Here is an 18622-nt window from a genome sequence, read left to right as displayed (position 1 = left end):
GAGCCTTAATTTACATGCATGTCAACACAACAAGGCGACAAGCGCAGATCTGAACAGGCGGGCGCGATCAAAGGCCTCATCAGGCTGACCAGCAGCTCGCCTCAGCCAATCCAATGACCTCGGCAACATCTTGTTTCCATAGCAATTATCGGGACCCCCTAAGAAGCCGAGAGGAGGCATGTCAAAGGTGATCACACTATCTCCCTGCCATTTACAGGTCACACAGAGAGAGAGAGAGTGAGATTGAGGGGTGGGGAGAGAGGAAGCCAGACACAAAGACATGAGACGGTCATCTTTGAAGTTCATGTACAAAGCAGAGATTTGTCCTCTCCTCAATCCTTCTGGGCCATCTGAACCGGCAGTAATCCCCCTCCTCTCCTCCAGGGTGTCTCGGGACGACCTGGTATCGCCCCTCCAGATCTGTCTGCTGCTGCTTCCCTTTCAGAAAGTATTTCTTTGGTTCACATTTTTTGGCCATTTTCATCACGAGAATATTTGTTAAAAAGGTGAAGAAATAAAACAGGTTCTATGTCAAACTAATTACCTTATTTATTCCTCATCATATTGTATTAATTTGCACAATCATTTTAGAACTAGTGCAAGTCGTCGGCTGAGGCAAGGCCTCAAGTCTTTGGTCATAAATTATCTCTAAAAGCCATCGTGGTTTCGAAGCCTTTCTTACATAAATCATCTTGCTATGATTCAAAAATATCACGCTGATTTAAAGAGTACTGGAGGCAGAAACATTTCAGTGCTGATCGTCAGGATCTTCATCGACCAAACTGCTGTCAAAGTGGTTAAAGAGACCCAACATAAATATTAAAAGTTATTAGTTGACATGAACAAAGGGTGTTACATGTAACTGCAAACTTCTGTTCAGTTTTGCTTTGGCTCACATGTGTGTTTCTGTTTTCCATGTACCAGAATGTACTGAAGTGTGACCCAAAAAAAAAGAAAAAGTTTTTATTCCAAACCATGACTTGAAATTGTAAAAATAAAAAATACATTCTTTAAAGAATTTATCTTTTTTTTTGCATTCTTATTTCATTCTATTAATTTCTCTGAAATTCCAAGCAAAAATATAATATTTATTTGCAGAAAATGAGAAATGGTCAAAATAACGAAAAACCTGTTTTTCAGACCTTTCAGACCTGAAATGATGCACAGAAAACTAATTCATATTCATTTATAAACAAAAAAACTAATGTTTTAACTCGGGAAGAGTTCAGAAATCAATATTTGCTGGAATAACCATGAGGTTTTCAACGAGGTTCAGTGAAGTGGTCTCTTTGTTTTTTCCAGAGCTGTATATATGTTAATAGGCTGGAAATTACGGAACAAATCTTTATTTACACAAAAATGATCATTTTTAAAGGTGGTGTTATATTGAACAGAATTGATGAGAAAAACAATAACAGACTCCATCATTCCAATCGTAACTTGATTTGCACTTCGCACCAACGCAAAAACTTTGTAAAGTGACCAGCAGTATGAGGGAAAGTTGGAGAGTAAAAATCTGTCCACTTTGCAGCTTGCAGAGACAGACCACCAGACAGATAAAGACAGCTCTCTATCTGAGCTGTACGGGTTCTTTCAACCCACCTAAGCCGGTGTGAGACACAGGGAAGTCTTCACTCACAGACACTTGAATCATAAACTGATCTTGTTCGATTTTTGCCTCTCCTCTCACGTCTTTCTTCCCCGGCCTCTCAAAGGGAGGGAAGGATGGTGGCACTTCACAGAAGAATAGTCTCTCTATTCATCTTGCCAGCTGAGAAGACCCCCCCTCCACCCCAACCGTAACGTCTCTATATCCGTTTAGCCGGTCGTGAGCTCCAGAGAGCCCACTGGATGCAGCTGTGTGTGTCAGAACCACTGAGCAGCTTTCAAGACAAAATCCACCTTCTGAGCCTTCTGCCAAGATGGAAGAGCATGTGTGTGTGTGTTTCTCCGTGTTTCAAGTCGCTCTCCCCAGGCCACCTCGGTTATCTGCGTTGCATCACAAGGTTCCCTATTAGAGCGCGACAGAAGGGTCCGGGGCTGCGAGCTTTAAACAACGTGAAAGGCAGACGGACGGATGGAGGGAGGGAGGGAGCGCCCGGGAGACGGATGAAGAAGAGCTCCATCCACCTCCCTGCCCCCTAAGTGCCTCACTTTGTGGTGTTTTAGTTGAGACTTTAGCATTGATCTGTCTTGTCTCCACTTGGCAAGCAGAGGAGAGGAAGGGAGGCAGGTGAGGCCCCAGCATGTGTGTTTAACAACAGATCGAACACAGAGTGGGACACATGAAAGCGGAGATGAGGAGCCTGCAGCCCCGTCTGCCTCGCATCACCGCGGTTTGCTTCAAACCGACCATCTACCCCCCCCCTGACTTAAAGAGATGCAATGAAGATAAAATGTGGGATCATTTTTTGTTTAAATCAGGCTGAAGGTAGTTCATGGATCCAGTTAACAGAGCAAAGATTTGTCTCGTGACATTTTTGGACTCGTTAAAAATAGACCTTGTCGGGTAAATTATTATTTTAGCTGTGATTTTTGGGCACATAAAACAAGCTTGAATTTATGGAAATCCTTCCAGTTATAAAAAAACAGACTATCAGATGGCAGTAAGTAAAACGATGAACACCCATCGATCAAAGCATTTTAAAACTAAGGCTTGCAAAGTAGGAGCAGCCAGTCATCTGACGTTATCTGGTTACCAGATACCAGAAACCCCAACTTGTTATATACTAACTATTTGTGTTCTATTTGTGCCACTCTAAAAGAGCAGAAAAGCAAAAATAATGAATAAATTCTGTTCTGAAAGCATTAAGAATTATTCTTGATTTGCTGACAGTTTCATGGATATTTGGTATACAAAATATTATTTTATGAATGTTAGCTTGACAAGTTTATCGTAATAATCTTAGATCAGATCTGTATCCTCCGTTTAGGTTCTTAGACGTTCTCCCATCTTGTCGCACTTCTTTTAGGGGAGTGGTTTTGGGATCTGAATCTGTGGATTTAATGTGGCATTTTAAACAAATTCTGATGTCTTACAAGCCAAAAAAAGGTATATAAAAACTGTCATATGTCTGTCATATAAAAACAGGCAGCCCTTTCTGGGATTAAGAAAAACTAATCTAAAGAAGATAAAGTATTTATGAAACTTACAGAAGCTAACATATTGAGCTAAGTGCTTGCACACAAGGTGTGTTTTGTCCCTGAGCTGCTGCTGCGCTCCCCAATGACCAGCTCTCCTATCCGGCTCTATAATTGCATTTCTGGGCACACACACGAAGCGGTGACCGGCGGGTCAATTGCCCAGCTAAATGTGTTTTCCTTCCCTTCGCACAGAGGGTTGCGCGGGGTTCAGCCGAGCCGAGCCGGGTTGACCCCGGAACCACCCGTGCTGCCGCTAGACCACAGGTACCATTACCGCTCGCCGGTCACATTGGACGCCGGTCTCGGAGAGCTAACGCCGCTCACGTTGGACAGCGGCGCGCTGAATGATGGATGAGCAGGGAAACAAAAGAGGAGACAGACGGACGAGAGAGAAGAGGACAGAACAAACTGCTGGAACCGAGTGTGACGCCCGAGCTCAAGAGAGGTCAGTCAGTCAGCCGACCAGACACCTACACCGTCAAAAACCCCCCCCACACACACACACATCTTCACAGCAGTAACACGCTGTCTGGAGTTGGTGGGAAAAGCCACCAACAAAGAATCACATGATGTGTCTGTACCTCTGAAGCCTCCCTCCAATAAGGCCGTAGCTCTGATCCTTTTCTGCCCCGCCCATTCGTACTCGTCGAAGCCCCGCCCATTCTCGCCGTCCATGTCTGCGGAGTCTTCGTCGGCCAGAGCCCCCTCGCGCTGGCCCGCAAAAAACAAATAAAGATGAATTTTAAAAAGAGGACAGAATGATTCAAAGAAAATTGGCTAAAGGTGAATTTGTTTTCTCTCCGCACTCTTTCAAGGTTAAGGATTCGATTTGGTGACAGACTAGACATCCATACAAACTTTACCTATATTTCAAAACTGAAATCAAAATTTAATGCTGCCTTGATTTTTTTTTTAAAGTACTAATAAGTCATACTTGAACTTTACCAAGCTTTTACTGTTGTATTTTATAGACATGAATCTACTGCAAACATTCAACAAAGATGTTTAACCTGCATGCATTTAATCTACACAAATTTAGTTCATTTAATTCATTTAAAATAAAACGGGAAACATTTCTTTAAAATGTTTTGAGATAGAACGCTTTGCAAAAGTATTCACACTCCTTCACACTGTGACAGGTTCCTACCACAAAATTCAGTGTGTCGTATTAAGTGACAAACCAACAAAAGTAGTAAAAAAAAAACAACCTGTGAAATGGAAGAACAATGATTTAAGGTTCGGGCATTTTATTTTTTTCTTTTCAAAATAAAATGTAAAAGTATCAAAATAAAAAACAAACAAAAAAGACACACAGAAAAATGTCAGTTCCTGAAAGAACAACATATTCAGAGCTGTAACTAAGCAATAACTACAAAAAAAATAAATAAATAAACTTTTGTCTTTAAATATGTTCTACCCAGAACTCCTCAAGTGGTATTGTTGCAACTTTGTGTGGTACAAGTTTAGCAGAAAAATATCCCATTAAGTGCATTTTGCTGTGAAAATATTAATCAGTTAATCCAAAAAATAGTCAACAGATTAGCCTTACGCTGTACTGATGTTAAGTCGAGCAAAAAGAGGGAGCTTTTCATAAAAAAAGAAGTGTTTTTTTTAGCTGCAGACGCATCTTTTGCTAACAAATGATCAGCTGTACACTGACGACACGCTACTGCATTTTGTTAACTGTTGTTTTTGTTTTGTTTATTTGCATCTTTTAACGTATTGTACAAAATGTGTATGGGGTTAAATTAAAAATCTGCAGAATGTGCCAAAACTTTTTTTGATCTTATTAATCATCTGAATAATCAAAGATGAATCCATTACTAAAATAATTGTGAGTTGCAGCCCCGGTTGACATAACTATTAGACCTGCACGCCACTATTCTGTTTCAAAAATAATCAATTGTTAGAAAGGTACAAAGTCCAGATGGAAATCGGAAGGCAAAATCTGAAGCGAAACTCAAAACCACCGCTCACAAAGTTTCTCCATCCAATCTGAGCAAGCACGGGAGACTTTGCAAAGATGCATGGACATCTTTTCACTCCCTTAATGTCGAATATGTGACAAAAAAAACAAACAAACAAACAAACAAACAAAAACTTTAATTGGATTGAATACTTTTGCAAAGCTGTGTACGTTAGAATCCTTTCACTGTTGCAACAAATGAAAAGGAAAAAAAAATCATGCTGGGAGATATTAGTATCTCTGGGAAGTTTGACGGCTGGCGATCGGTGACATGAGACAGAAGAAGTTCATTAGTAGCAATGATTTATCTCAACATCTACTCTAGAAGAAGTGACGGCTGTTAAGTAAGTACTAAAGACGGAGCGTGACGTTTAGCGGGGACAGGAAGTGAGGGCTACATCTAAAACCGCGTCACATGGGACAACCTGCAGATGAGAGCCGACTCGTTTAAAACACCGGTTCGCAGAAACAGACTGCAGGAGTCTGGTGTGAATATTCCCCCCCTTTGCGCTCAAGTCATTCGCAGCTGATCCGATATGATTGTTTCTACAGCACAGCATGGATGGGACTGCTCAGAATCTACAGGAAGTAGAGAGGTGAGTGGGAAAAGAAGGGGAAGACGTAGGCCGTCCAGTTGGGGGCGGTAGGCAGGGCAGGGGGGTCTAGGGGCCGGGATTGTACTACCTGGATCAGGCATTGTTCCACATGTCTACTCATCTCCTCCTCGCTCCCAGCCAATGGGGCGCTGCACAGCGGACATACCTGCCCCCCATCCTCAGGCTTCCTCCTCTTCATCTTGCCTATACGAGCTGAAGCAAAGGGACAAGGAAAGAGAGGGGATAAAAAAACAACAACAAATAAATATACTTATCTTGGAATCTCTGCACCGAGTTCTTCACAAACCTATACAGTTTAGGGCTGCAACTAACAATTATATTAGTCATCAAATAAAATACTGATCATTCTGACGATTATCCTGGCTGTTACTTAATTATTTGAACAATTAAATTGATTATTCTGACAAATAATTGATTAATCAGGCATGAAAATTTGGCAAATTCTGCAATTTTTCATATTTCATACTAGAAATACATCAAAATATACAAATAAATTATTCAGTACCTTTATTAAATAAGAAAATAATCATTTTACTGCCTAAATACAGTGTAGGGTTAATCAATTGTTTTTTTGGATTAATTAGATATCAAAAGGTGCTTAGTAGGAGATTTGTTTTATTTACAGTAAGTGGAGCTAAAACTATGACATTTAAGGAGTTTGGCAAGAACATGTTTACAGAAAGTTTATTTTTTAATCTTGAATTAAAAATGTATATATTTTCTGTACATTGTTTTGAGTCAGTTAGCAATTAATCGATCACTAAATTAGTTGACAATTATCTCAATAACTGATTAATCACAATTAATTGTTTCAGCTCTAATGCCGCTGATTAAAGATGGCTGATCTGACCAAACTTGACACCTTCTGGATCACCTTCAGAGAGAAACAGCTGGATGCGACGCCCTCAATTCATTTCCACTCTTCTCTACATCAGTGCCTTTGCTCTACTCCTTTTTTGTTTCTCTGTCATGGCACCCCACACCCCCCGCACTCCCACCCAAGCCCCAGCCTCCACCCCCATCCACCCACACATTTAATTAGAAATTTAACAGGGCCGAACAGCCGTGATTGAACCCTGAGTCTCTGTCGTTTTTTCTTAACTGCAAATGGCGCGCGGGGACATTAATTTTTAGCTGGCTGGGAAAAGCAAAGGAGGCCAAGAGGGATCTCGGCAACTGACAGAGGGAGGAGGAGGAGAACAAGAGGAGGACATAAGGCAGCATGCCATAACTGCGGGGCAAGAGCGCGGAGGGAGCGAAAGAAGAAGGGGCTTCCATGCCATTTCTCTTCCTGACGCTAATCGAGAGAAGCACTGTTTAAAGAGGAGAGGAAACGGCTGCTAATTACGTGCAGCTCAAACCTTTAAGTCCCCACATGGAGAGAACTTCTCAAAATGCCAGATTTAAAAAGCGCCTTGTAAAACAACAGTGATTAACAAACAAAGTAGGACTTATGTGAGATTCAATATTTACAAAAAGAAAAAAATACATGGTTTTCAGTCGTTTTCTTACACAAAAATCTGGAAAGTGTGATGTACATTTATATTCACCACTGTTTTGTCCGTTTACAGTCTTTTCTACCAGCTTTTAGCATGTTGTCCTTTCATTCAAAATAGCTCAAATCAGCCTGGATGGAGACCATCTGTGAACATCACATGTCAACGTTTCTGCACCACAGATTTCCATCCAGGTTGAGGTATGGACATTGAGTAGGCCATTCAGAACAACACAAGCAGATGTCATTTAAAACATCACATTGTAGCTCAGGCTGTATGCCTAGTGCTGTTTTCCTGGTGAAATGTGACCCCTCCAGAGCACTTATTTGCTGTATCCCCCGGAGCGCTCGTGACAAGTTGTTGATGTTATTTATTGCTTTCTTTCAACAAAGGCCAGATTGTGTGCAATGTTCAAAGCTTTAGGTGTTATTTTATCACCTATCACTACTTTAAATGTTTTTATCTTCCACTTTCTGCTGTCTTCCGGGGTCTTAATGTTTTTCATTAAAGTTCTCTAAAAGGTTTTCAAAAACAGATGTATTTGATAAAGATTAAATCACACAAAGCCAGACTTTGTGAAGAAATTAGAAGGAAATAAGTTGCACTGGATATTATTTAGTTACATCAGAGTAAAGGATTATGCAGGCCACACTTTTCAAATTTTTGTGTATTTAGAAAATCTATTCATTTTTGTTTAATAATTATATGCTACTTGTACACTGGTTTATCTCATACAATTCCACCTCAAGGCACTTTACAAAAAGTATTTACTTTCTTGAAGACTCACACTGGAGTTAGGTTGTGGTTTCCATGGAAACCCCTACACTGAAAGTGCACGTTTATTCCCCCAAATAGATGCTTGTTAAATATAAGTAGAGCAAAAATGAATATAATGACGTATTTTCTTTTTCTATCAAGTGCATTATTCATATATATTTCTGCTAAAGAAGTAATTTATTCTCATTTCTATTTAACATGTACTGTTTAGCTTTGTATTAACTCTTGCCGCTTTACAAGTAAATTCAAAGTTAGAGTAACACGTTGTTAAATATATGCTAATGGCACATTAAATGGCACAATTAGCTGAACCGATATGTGTACATACCATTCAATCTCGTTTGCCTGTTTGCCCGAACTCGTAAAAATGTCTGCAAGCAAAAGAAGAAAAGAGAGAGAGGAAATACTCATTAGACGTTAATTAGACAGTGGGCAGTGTTCACAAGAGCAAATCTCGCTGTTCTGAATGGGATTGCTTTGGATACTTTCTGGTGGGGGGGTGCGCTTATCAACACAGACAGTAGACAGTTCCACCTACTTCTCTCTTGTTTTCCACCTCCTCCATGACTTTCTGCTCCCTGTCGACAGCGGGCCTAAAACTCCCTGCTGCACAGAGTTCAGGGCTGCCGCCAGATATTCTACATCCCAACAAACTAAACGCTGTGACTACAAATCCACACGGATGGAAAAGGATTGAAAGTGGCGCCCGAAACTGCATAAAGCTCTCATTTCGGACGCCATGTTGGCTTGTTGTGATCACGTGACAGTTGAGGAAACGGAAGTGTGCAAGACGTTGGTTGTTATTTCGCCTATTGGGCACTAGGGGGAAGCAGCGGGTTTCATACTGAACCTCCAGGAGACAATTCTGATGATTTACATGGAGTTTATTGTCACTTAATAGGTGGGTTTGGCTATACTACTTTTAACGCTGTTTATTTGATTTGTTTATTTAATTAAAAATGTCTCAATGATAAAATATTAATATTGATTATTTTCTAGAGCTTTTCTGTTATGTTTTGGGTGGCGTCACTATTTTTATTTCAATGACCACTCTCAAATTTACATTCAACTATTAAATTTTGTAAATTTTTGAAATACTAGAGTTTAATAGTTGCTAAATGTAAATAAAGTATTAAAAGTACAAAGTTAGGTTGCAGAAAGATTGGCCAAATCTTATTTTTTTCATGCTACACTCACAAATTGGATGAATTTCCACACATTTTTACCACTATAAAGTAGTAAGGAGATGGTATATTGTTTTATTTTAAAGATATTCTATTTTGCCAAAAATAGAAAGATACAAGCTATGTGGGTTTACTCTACTAGTGTTTGAGGCTATCGAAACTGATTTTTTTCCCCTTTAATAACTAAAATTTGTAACACCAGACAACGAACATCAATTTTTAAGTCTTCCCAATTTGATTTGGGTCTAGACCAGGAGTGGGCAACTCCAGGCCTGGAGGGCCGGTTTCCTGCAACTTTTAGATGCGTCTCTACTTCAACACACCTGAGTCAAATAATGAGGTTGTTAGCAGGACTCTGGAGAGCTTGACTGCACCGAGGAGGTGATTCAGCTGTTGGATTCAAGTGTGTTGGACCAGGGAGACATCTAAGAGATGCAGGACACCGGCCCTCGAGGACCAGGATTGCCCATCTCTGGTCTAGACTTTGATTAGGTCATACAGTTTTCATTCAGCAATGAAAACTGCTGAATGAAAACTCCAGAAATCTTCAACACACCAGATTTCTGGAGTGCATGACCACTAGCTTTCCTGTCTAGAGATACTCCCATCTGGGCTATGGATCTCTGCAGTTCCTCCAGTTTTTTTTATTGGACATTATGTAATATGGTATTTAACCTTTATAATATGCAAGTCAGTCAAGTACACTGTAGTCTTTCGCAAAAACTGGTAGCAGTAAAGGTTTACAAAGACTGTAGTTGAGTAAATGTATTGTTCGTCACTGGGAGATAAATTATTAATATTTAGTTTTTTCTTTTGTACTCATAACTGGAACATTTTGGGGTCCGAGCTAGTTCAAGCTGCCCGAGGTGAATTACCCGCATCATTAAAAATAATGGCCTCGGCAATAAATGTACAGTATTATGAAATTAATTGAGGTCAGACTCATTTGGCCTATCCACCTTTGTCTTTTGCAAAACGTGTCCCTCAGATCTGCGGGGATTCAACCTGGAGGGCCAAACGCAGTGACTATACGCTGACTAAAGCATTTCCTCTAACAGTTATGGATACCCGCTCTTTGGTGCTGCAACAGTGCTCTTATTGTCAGCCCATCTGCCATTGGTGGAAACCGTTGAGCAGCCGGGCCTTCACCTTCCCCCTCGTCGTTCCCTTTTCTCCCTCTTCATTCTCTGAGTTATTGGCCCGCTGGCCGTGCATCACCACCACCACCGCTGCCTTATCATTATGATACACTCAGTGAACGGCTGAGGACAGGTCAGGTTTCCAGGAGACGCGAGAAAGCCCGCGAGCACTCAGACCTAACTGAAAAGGAGGAGGTGGTAAAGTCTTCCATTATGCTTCATTTCAAGGTGTTAAAATAAGTCCCCATCGACTTAATCATTTGTATAATATAAGGTGATTTCAGCAGTTTCACCAAATGAGAAAATCTCCTTTATTGCTTTAAGGTCTTTATGAGCTGTGTCATCCCAAACGTATGGATGTAACGTCGGCATGGACTTAATAGTTCTTATTTTATGGTGTGAAGGGGGAAACTCACTTAACCCAGAGATACATCACGGCCAGAAGAATTAGTCGAACAAATTTTGATGAATAGAACAGATAAAAGCAGTCAGGGTGACATGTGAGATTAAAGAAGATTGGTCTGTTATTCAGCTTAACTGCTGAGAAGGCATCAGAAAGCACAATTTACCATAATATTCTACCGCTAACGCATCATTATTACGTCAATGCCTTATATCATCACATAAACTTTGTCAGACGATTAAAACAGCCTTAATGTACCTTTCAATTTCAACTTCAACATGTTCGATTTTTTTTTACTTTAGTGTCAAGTTTGAGTTCACGTTTTTGAATATTTGATCAGATTAAGAGTCTCAACTCCAAGCCCATAAAGGAGAGAGATTTCCTTTAAAAAAATGTACAGATAAACATTTCTATAAATTAGCCTAAGCTGGAGGGTTAGTAAGAAAACCAAATGAATCGTGCTTGAACTACTAGACTACAAGAATTGAAATTCCTTTAATAAACCACATTTTTTATGTTTTTTATTGAAAGAGACGACCTTTCTGCTAACAAAAAAGCATAACTTCAACCATGACTGCGTGAAGCGGTGTGTGTATGTGCTTTTGTGACCTGATATCTGTCGGAGTGGTGGGCATCTTCAGATGACAGGGGTGACACCACCGGAGACTCTCCCTCTCTCTTGATGTGCACTGACAAAAGCATCGACTGGAGAGGCAAACAGAGAAGGGAGAAGAAAAAAAAAATCATCTTCTACTCAAATGATCTTGTCATGTTGTCACTATATAGAGAAATGGTTATTCTATAACATATTGCAGTCTGAGAGCTACACCAGGATAATAAGGAGCAAAAAAGTACGGAGATTTGCTGAAGAAAAGATATCGAAGCTTGTGTATGTTTCCCCTAAACAGTTCAACTTGAGAAAACAGCGCAAAAAATTGAAAAGGTTAGCATAGCATCAGATATTTCCCAGATCATTTGGACTGCAAATGTATTTATGAATAAAAACTTGAATTTCGTGCAAAACACGTGACATTCTGATATAGTTTGGTAGCAGTAGAAGAGCAGGTAGTTTTAAGTTTGAAAACTTTAATAGCAAATATCTGTTTGCATTGCACAGACGGCACAAAAAATACCGTCTTTTAAAAGCTGGTGGTGATTATTGCAAAGGAAAACGGGAACCTACACAGCTGCTGGATTTACATAGAAAATTGGCTCTAAAAGATGCTTATACAGAGTTCGATGACCTCAAATAAATTAACTTTACAAAGAAGAAATATCCATATTGTACAACTGAGTTGGGAAGCAGTGAGAAAAAAAAATGCCTTTCTGCCTTTGAGCAGCAGTTTGCCTCGCCGCTGTGGCAGTCAATTAAGCTGAAAGTTGAAGTTAGGGGAAAATAAATTAAGTGTCCAACTAACTGTACAATTTAAATAGATCTTAAAGTGTTTATTGATGTGTAAAAGGCAAACCCTGCTGTAATATAAAAAAACAAACAGAAAAAGAATAGGGAAGCAGATCATCGTCTTTACTTCAAAAGCTAAACTTCAGAGAAGAGAAACCATGTAAAGCATCAGATGACGTGTTAGGACTGATGAGTAACCAACCGTGCAAAACCAAAGCAACTTACTACAAAACACTGCAGCTGAGTGTAAAATGTGAGGGTTTTACTTAAATGTATTGCAAAATTTTAACATTTATTTACATCCCTTGAAGATCTACGACACAGCAAAGACCCGGAATCATTACCCTTGGAGCACCCCGGCAGTATTATTGCCTCAGCCGCTAAGGGCGACACGTCACCGATGATGACTGCAACCTGCCTGACTTTGTCTATAAAACCCCTTCCTCTGATTAGACTTAATGTTTATGGGACGTTAAGAAGGGAAGAAAGAGCGATTGGAAAGTGAGGAAGCCCTCGGAGGGAACAGGAGGAAGTCGAGGAGAGGGCTGGCGGGAGAGAGAGGGTAAACATCTGACATTACAGGACAGCGCCTGTCCATAAATCTGTCCCGCCACACTTTGTGCTGCCGCTCTGGCACACGTGCGCGCATATAAAAGAATATCCTCTTTTAACCCTCTTCCCTTGTGACAGAGACAGTCAGGGGGACTCTCACAAGTGACCGAGGAGCAAGGGTGGTAAGAGGAAGACGAGGGTATGAGAGAACGGGAGGGGAGAGGGAAGGTAATGTCTTTGTTTTACAGCTGTCGGCCCTCCCTCTCTCACTTTCTCTCCCTCTGTACTTATATTTTCATTTGTGCTTATGTGGCTGCTTTCGTTTTTTTTTTTTCTTCTTCTCGTTTTACAAGGCAGCTGTGAAATATTTGTATTTACAGTCATCTCCTATTAATCAAGTGGAAAGGGGCAGAGCAGAGGCTTAAGTGCTCGACAGCAGTAATCTAATAATAATATGTGAGAAATGACCAACCTCCAGTGCTGCCACAGTAAATTGGACATTATGCATGGTGCTTTTCTGCCTCTCTGAGTGTGTGTGTGTCTCTGCGTGTGGAAGTACGCATGTGTGTGTCTGATCTTTCTTCTTTTTCACAGGTTTAAAAAGGTCAGGAATCCTTTACCTGAGGGGGCGGTCGAGGAATATATTTAAGTTTTATCATTAGAATATGACATTTAGTGGTAATCTACAAAGAAGTTATAAATGAAGGTCTTTCTCCAAATTTGGTCTTTAAAACGCGCTAATTAAATCAACATGCAAAAAGACCAGCGTAAAAAAAAAAAAACCCGCTAGAATAGTGATTACATCCATCACATATCTGAACATGGTTCTTTTTCGAATGCGTTACATTTTTCTCTACAAAACTATCTTGTGAGTACAGCTGAAGAAGAAGAAAAAAATAAGGAGGACATAAGGAGGCGTTTTGGGGTTAATCCCGGGTCTGAAATGGATGGGTGGTGCCCAGCAGCCGGGGGAGAACAACAACAAGCACCTATGCTTCAGACCGGCCCTCTTCATTCTCCACGGCCTGCCGCAGAATACTAAACGACAGCGGTAAGATGCGCAGTCACGGCTGCAGAGAAGGGCCAGCGCTCACCCCTCAACCCTCCTCCGCCTGCCTCACTCGAGTACGAGCCCACCCGCAGCACCGCCAGCGCTCCGTTTTAAGCCCGGGTCAGCACCTTCTACACCAAGAGTTGGGAGGGGAGAGAGGGGGGGCACTGATTTATTCAAGATCCCGTGGTGGATTCATGCTCGAGTCAAAGCGCTCCCTGACTCGAGGTGTTCGACTTTCTGCGGTTAGAGGTTGAAGACGAACTTGGATCGGGGTGGCTTAGGTTTGGCCTTTTCAGAAAAGTCACTGAAGGTTTATATTGTTCATGTGTTGCTCTATGAAGATGAGACTAATTAGATTAAAAACTGGAGGTAACATTTGCTCAGCTGGACTTTTTAGACTACATGTTTTTGTAGCATGGAATCGAGATGATACAAATAATCTGAAAAATGTAGCATGCATTTCATTTGCGTCCAGCCTTAGAGTCAATACTTTGCAAAGCCACCATTTTTTAGGAGGTACAGGGTTTCCCCCAAAAATCCATCTAAGTCCGGTTATAGTGGCACCAGGCCAACCCATCAGTTGATCCACTGTGTTTTTATGTTAAAAAATGTTAAACGTTAACAGAAAATTTTGGAAATAAAACATCAATAACAAAGAAAATTAAGCAGTTTTGAATAAAACTAGTCTTTCTGTAGGTTGTGTATGCCATTATCTTTTTAAAAAGATCTGTCAGCTAAAGGTTACTGATGTTTTATTATTCATCAGCCCAGCATATATATATATATATATATATATATATATATATATATATATATATATATATATATATAATTTAAACTAAACAAATGATTATTAGGGTGGGGAAGTAAAGCCTGGTGGTCCACCAAGCTTATAATACACTGGGGGAAACCCCAGTGTACGAACTGGGAAACTGTCTTTCCCAGTTCGTACATCTGGACATTGACTTTGGAAAACGAGCTCAAACTCAGTCATTCTTTGACGTTAAACTTTCAATTGTAACCCAACTGCATGCTTCATGTTGGACGGAGGAACTTCAACTGGAGTTTAAGATCTTTCAAGAGGTTTTCTTTCAGGACAACCCTGCATTTAGCTCCATCCATCCTACCGTTCACTCTGACCCGTTTTCCTGTCCCTCCTAAAAAATCCTTTCCCTCAGTCTGATGCTGACTCCACCATGTTTCACTGTGAGACATGGTGCATTCAGGGTGGTGCGATTTTGTCTTCTCTGACCAAATAATTTTTTTTAAAGACTGGTATTTATTCTCTGAGGTTTTATTTGAGGTTTATTCGAGCTATCAGTGTAAAAGTGGGCTGACCACAAATGCAAACCGGACTTTTAAGATTTTCTTATCAAACAATGGTGCTATTTTTCTTCTACATGATTATGCACTACTTTGTGTTGATCTTTTAGATAAAATCCTATTGAGGTTTATGATTGTGCCTCAACAAAAATGTGAAAACAGTGGCAGGGTGCGAATACTTTGGCAAGAAATTGTAATTATTGACATTACACCGTGTCAGAGTACTTCTAGAATGCTCTCTGTCTGGCGGTTCAGGAAGTGCTCCTTAAATCTCTCCTCGTCTTATTAGAAAACCAGAAAATACATTTCCTTTTGGGCCGGCTGCCTGCAAACCACAGGACTCAGCTCTGGGTAAGTTTGTTGGTGGGAAATACAAGAAAAGATGTGCGCAAATCTGACTGACAGGACAGCAATGAATCATTCCAGCAATGTTATTTCTAAACTAAGCAAATCACATCCACACAAAAGTCAGATGCTGCTCTGAAATACGAGCCTGTCCTTACCTTGGGAGTTCCCGGAGTGGCTACGCCATCCTTGGACGAGGTGTTCTTACTGCAATCAGGAAACAGGACAAGGAGGAATTTAGTGAAGATTTATATGATAATGTGGTGCTGAGCCGAGTCTGGGCACGCGCTGCGTGCTTGTTCAGCTCGTTTCCCTTGATAAAACAAGCAATGTCTGTAAATTTTCAGCACATCGGAGAGCAAATTCTCCCGACTCTTGTTAATGCGTTCACGTGCATTTTATCCGCCGCTCTTCCTTTCGCCTTCATCCCTTTTTTGTTTTTCGTCGGGCACTTTACAGCAGCTACGACCACCAAAAAGCGACGCGGCGTTCTCCAACGCCGCCGCGCTTTCAGACAAACACGGAACATGTGTCGGGGAGGCGGGAAACAACAGAATTTGTCAGTGCTGCCAAACGGCGCTCACTGGCAGTCTGAAAATATGTTGAGGACCATCATTTGGCCGGGAAACAAGCGAGACAGCTTAGATTGGGAATGAAGGACGGGGGGAGACAAAAATGTAGAAAATTGACAGTTTTGCGCATTTATTCTGCCAACAAACCAGACATGTGACATTTCTCCTTGATGCTCATTCTCAATTGATCTACTCATCCTTCTTTCTACCTTCCCTCCCTGCCCCACCGTCCCCTATCTCTCTCTCTTTCTCTCCTTCACTTTCTTTCACTCAGACACTGAGATAAATTTCTCTGAGCCTCATGAAGCGTTGCAACAGGCTTGACATTGACATGGCAAGGCAGGGGTTGTCATGTTTGCTTTGAGACCCCGTTAGCAGTCCAGACCCTCGGACACGCTCACACAGGCGCAGTCACTCACTCATACACACACACACGCGCGCTGGCTAACAGACAGTGGCAGATCGAGGAAGGAACAGTGCCCAAAACTGAATTGAGCGCAACCTCTAATCTGACAGCATGCCCCGGTAGACCAGGGATTTCATTTTTCAACGGCTGAACGGGTGGATCATAAAAATAAGAGGCTTTATTTATGTGTTACTTATCTGACGGAAGAATTTGCTAACTGGCGTACAACAAGGACGGCCCGGTAAAACGTTATGCTCTGCCAAAGAAAATAGAGTCTTTTAAAAAAAAAATATATATATATTAAACATTCATTTAATACCAGATATTTACATGCACAGTATATAACTTATTGAAACATGTTTACCCTGCAAAAAAAATCTAAATCTTGCCAAGTCTTTTTCGTCAAGTTTCTAGTGTAAATGTCTTAGAAAACTTGACATTTTCTCAGCAAGAAATATGAGCTTGTTTTTAGTCAATAATTCCTTAACGTTGATTAAAATTGATAGTTTCATTGGCAGAATTTTTCACTTATAACAAGGCATTTTTCCCATGTAACAAGTGAAATAATCTGCCAATGTGACAAGCACTTTTTCATCAATATTAGGGAATTATTGAGTTAAAAAAAGCTCATATATCTGGCTGAAAAGTTGTTTGCAAGTTAGTTCCGGCTTATGTTGAGCTTTCAAGATAGTTCCACTAGAAACTTGGAAAAAAAAAAAAAAAAAACTTCAGATTTTTTTTTTTTTAAGCGTACTCACGCTGACATTTAAAAACCCATTTAAAAACAGACTATGGTGTTACATTCCTGCCAAAAACACGCTCTACCCATCCGCACACTCTAGCCCCAAAATTGACCTCTTTTTCTGCTTACAGGGCGTATTTGTGAATTGAAGGCGATAAATCTTCTGACTGGCTGGATTTTCAGCTGAAATCTGTTGACATTGTCTTTCACAACATGATGAAAGTTGAAATATTCCACAACGTCATCATAAATCCTTTCAATTATAACATGCATTGTGTGAAAATGGTGGTAAAATCATGTAAAGTTTTTCCATTCAAATATTGTTAACTGAGAAAATGAAATTTTGTTATTTCCATACGTAATTGATAAACTTTTCAAGCCTGTATTTCTAAAAAAAAAATCTCAGCTTTAACAGCTAGGTTTATGAATTAGCAAAAGGATAGGAAGAGAAGAGGCTATGGAAACCTGAAAGGAGAACCCAAAAATCTAATTACCATCTATTTGTCACTTCTATAACGTCTGCCATCAAAAAGTGGGCAGCAAGCAACTTTGGCTGGCCTGTATGTGGCGCTGTAACACTGCGTGGAAATGGAACAAAAAGAGAGAAGAACAGGCACATGCACATAAAAGTAGTGGGGGTGTATGACATCATCAGTTATGAAACAATGCATATTGGTTATCTACATAATAAACAAGGGTGGAGCTTTAAGATTTATAGAACCAAGGAACCATTTTCTGAAAATTGTAATGCCAGAAGTCCCTAAATCCAACTTCTGTATATAAAATAATTCCAGTGCGGATGGCACCTCACGCTGTCCCAGTTAACACGTCTGGTCTCTTTAAAAGCAGCATTTGAGTTTGGAGCAAAGGTGGCTTTTGGTATGTGTATGGCTCTATGACAAGGGCGGCATGGCCTGAGGGACGGCGTAAGTGTGTTGAAGGTGGGGGAAGTTTATAGGCTACTTGCATCCAAAACATCTTTTCTGTTATATATGTACAATAAAATATGTCTGTAAATTCTAACGCAAATTGAATTGGTATCTGATCAACAGCTTCCGATTTGGTGCAAAATTAAAGGGCTAGTTCATAGTTTTTCATCCAAGTTTCATTTGACCAGGTGCTGATACAACAACTGAGGAAAGGCCTGAAAACTGTGAGTGAGGAGTCGGGAGTCGTGCTTACGAAATATAACCGTGTGTTACAAACAGTAGCTGAGTGTCACGTTCTGGAGTGGGTATGCGAGAGCCAGTTAAGTTCTGCTCATGCACCTGTGGACGTGCGTGCGCATCCAAGCGTGTCTGTGCTGGCCTCTCCCGTTCGGCAACAAAGAAAGCAAACACGGGGTTGACACAGCCAAGCTTCCGCGCAACGCAGCCGAATCTGCCAACCACCCCCTCTCCCTCTACCTCGCACACGCCTCTCTCACTTCTCTCCCATCTTCTGCCTCTCTCTCATCTCTCTCCCTCGATCTCCCCTTTTATTCATTACCTGGAACCTTCG

At 40.7% G+C, this 18622-nt stretch overlaps 1 protein-coding gene across 7 annotated transcripts in view; it reads right to left on the bottom strand.

Moving 5' to 3' along the window:
• The window catches only part of rnf220a (ring finger protein 220a), a 186748-nt gene that overhangs the window by 22685 nt on the left and 145441 nt on the right, over nucleotides 1-18622 (bottom strand). For 3 of the 7 annotated variants that reach the window (XM_081598659.1, XM_081598662.1, XM_081598660.1), the window contains exons 5-9: nucleotides 15561-15609; nucleotides 11336-11431; nucleotides 8329-8371; nucleotides 5795-5919; nucleotides 3726-3855 (exon numbers count right to left, since the gene is read on the bottom strand). In XM_081598659.1, coding sequence (XP_081454785.1) covers nucleotides 3726-3855; nucleotides 5795-5919; nucleotides 8329-8371; nucleotides 11336-11431; nucleotides 15561-15609 — 443 coding nt within the window. Of the gene's footprint in view, nucleotides 1-3725; nucleotides 3856-5794; nucleotides 5920-8328; nucleotides 8372-8538; nucleotides 8778-11335; nucleotides 11432-15560; nucleotides 15610-18622 lie in introns of those variants that run through there. The other 4 variants (XM_081598661.1, XM_081598664.1, XM_081598666.1 and 1 more) reach the window with 3 other exon arrangements.

Source organism: Poecilia reticulata, chromosome 17 (assembly GCF_904066995.2).
Source record: "Poecilia reticulata chromosome 17, P_reticulata-male-v2, whole genome shotgun sequence".
Lineage (NCBI taxonomy): Eukaryota > Metazoa > Chordata > Actinopteri > Cyprinodontiformes > Poeciliidae > Poecilia > Poecilia reticulata.
The sequence above is the reverse complement of the archived record's forward strand: the minus strand, read 5'-3'. Positions and strand labels throughout refer to the sequence as shown.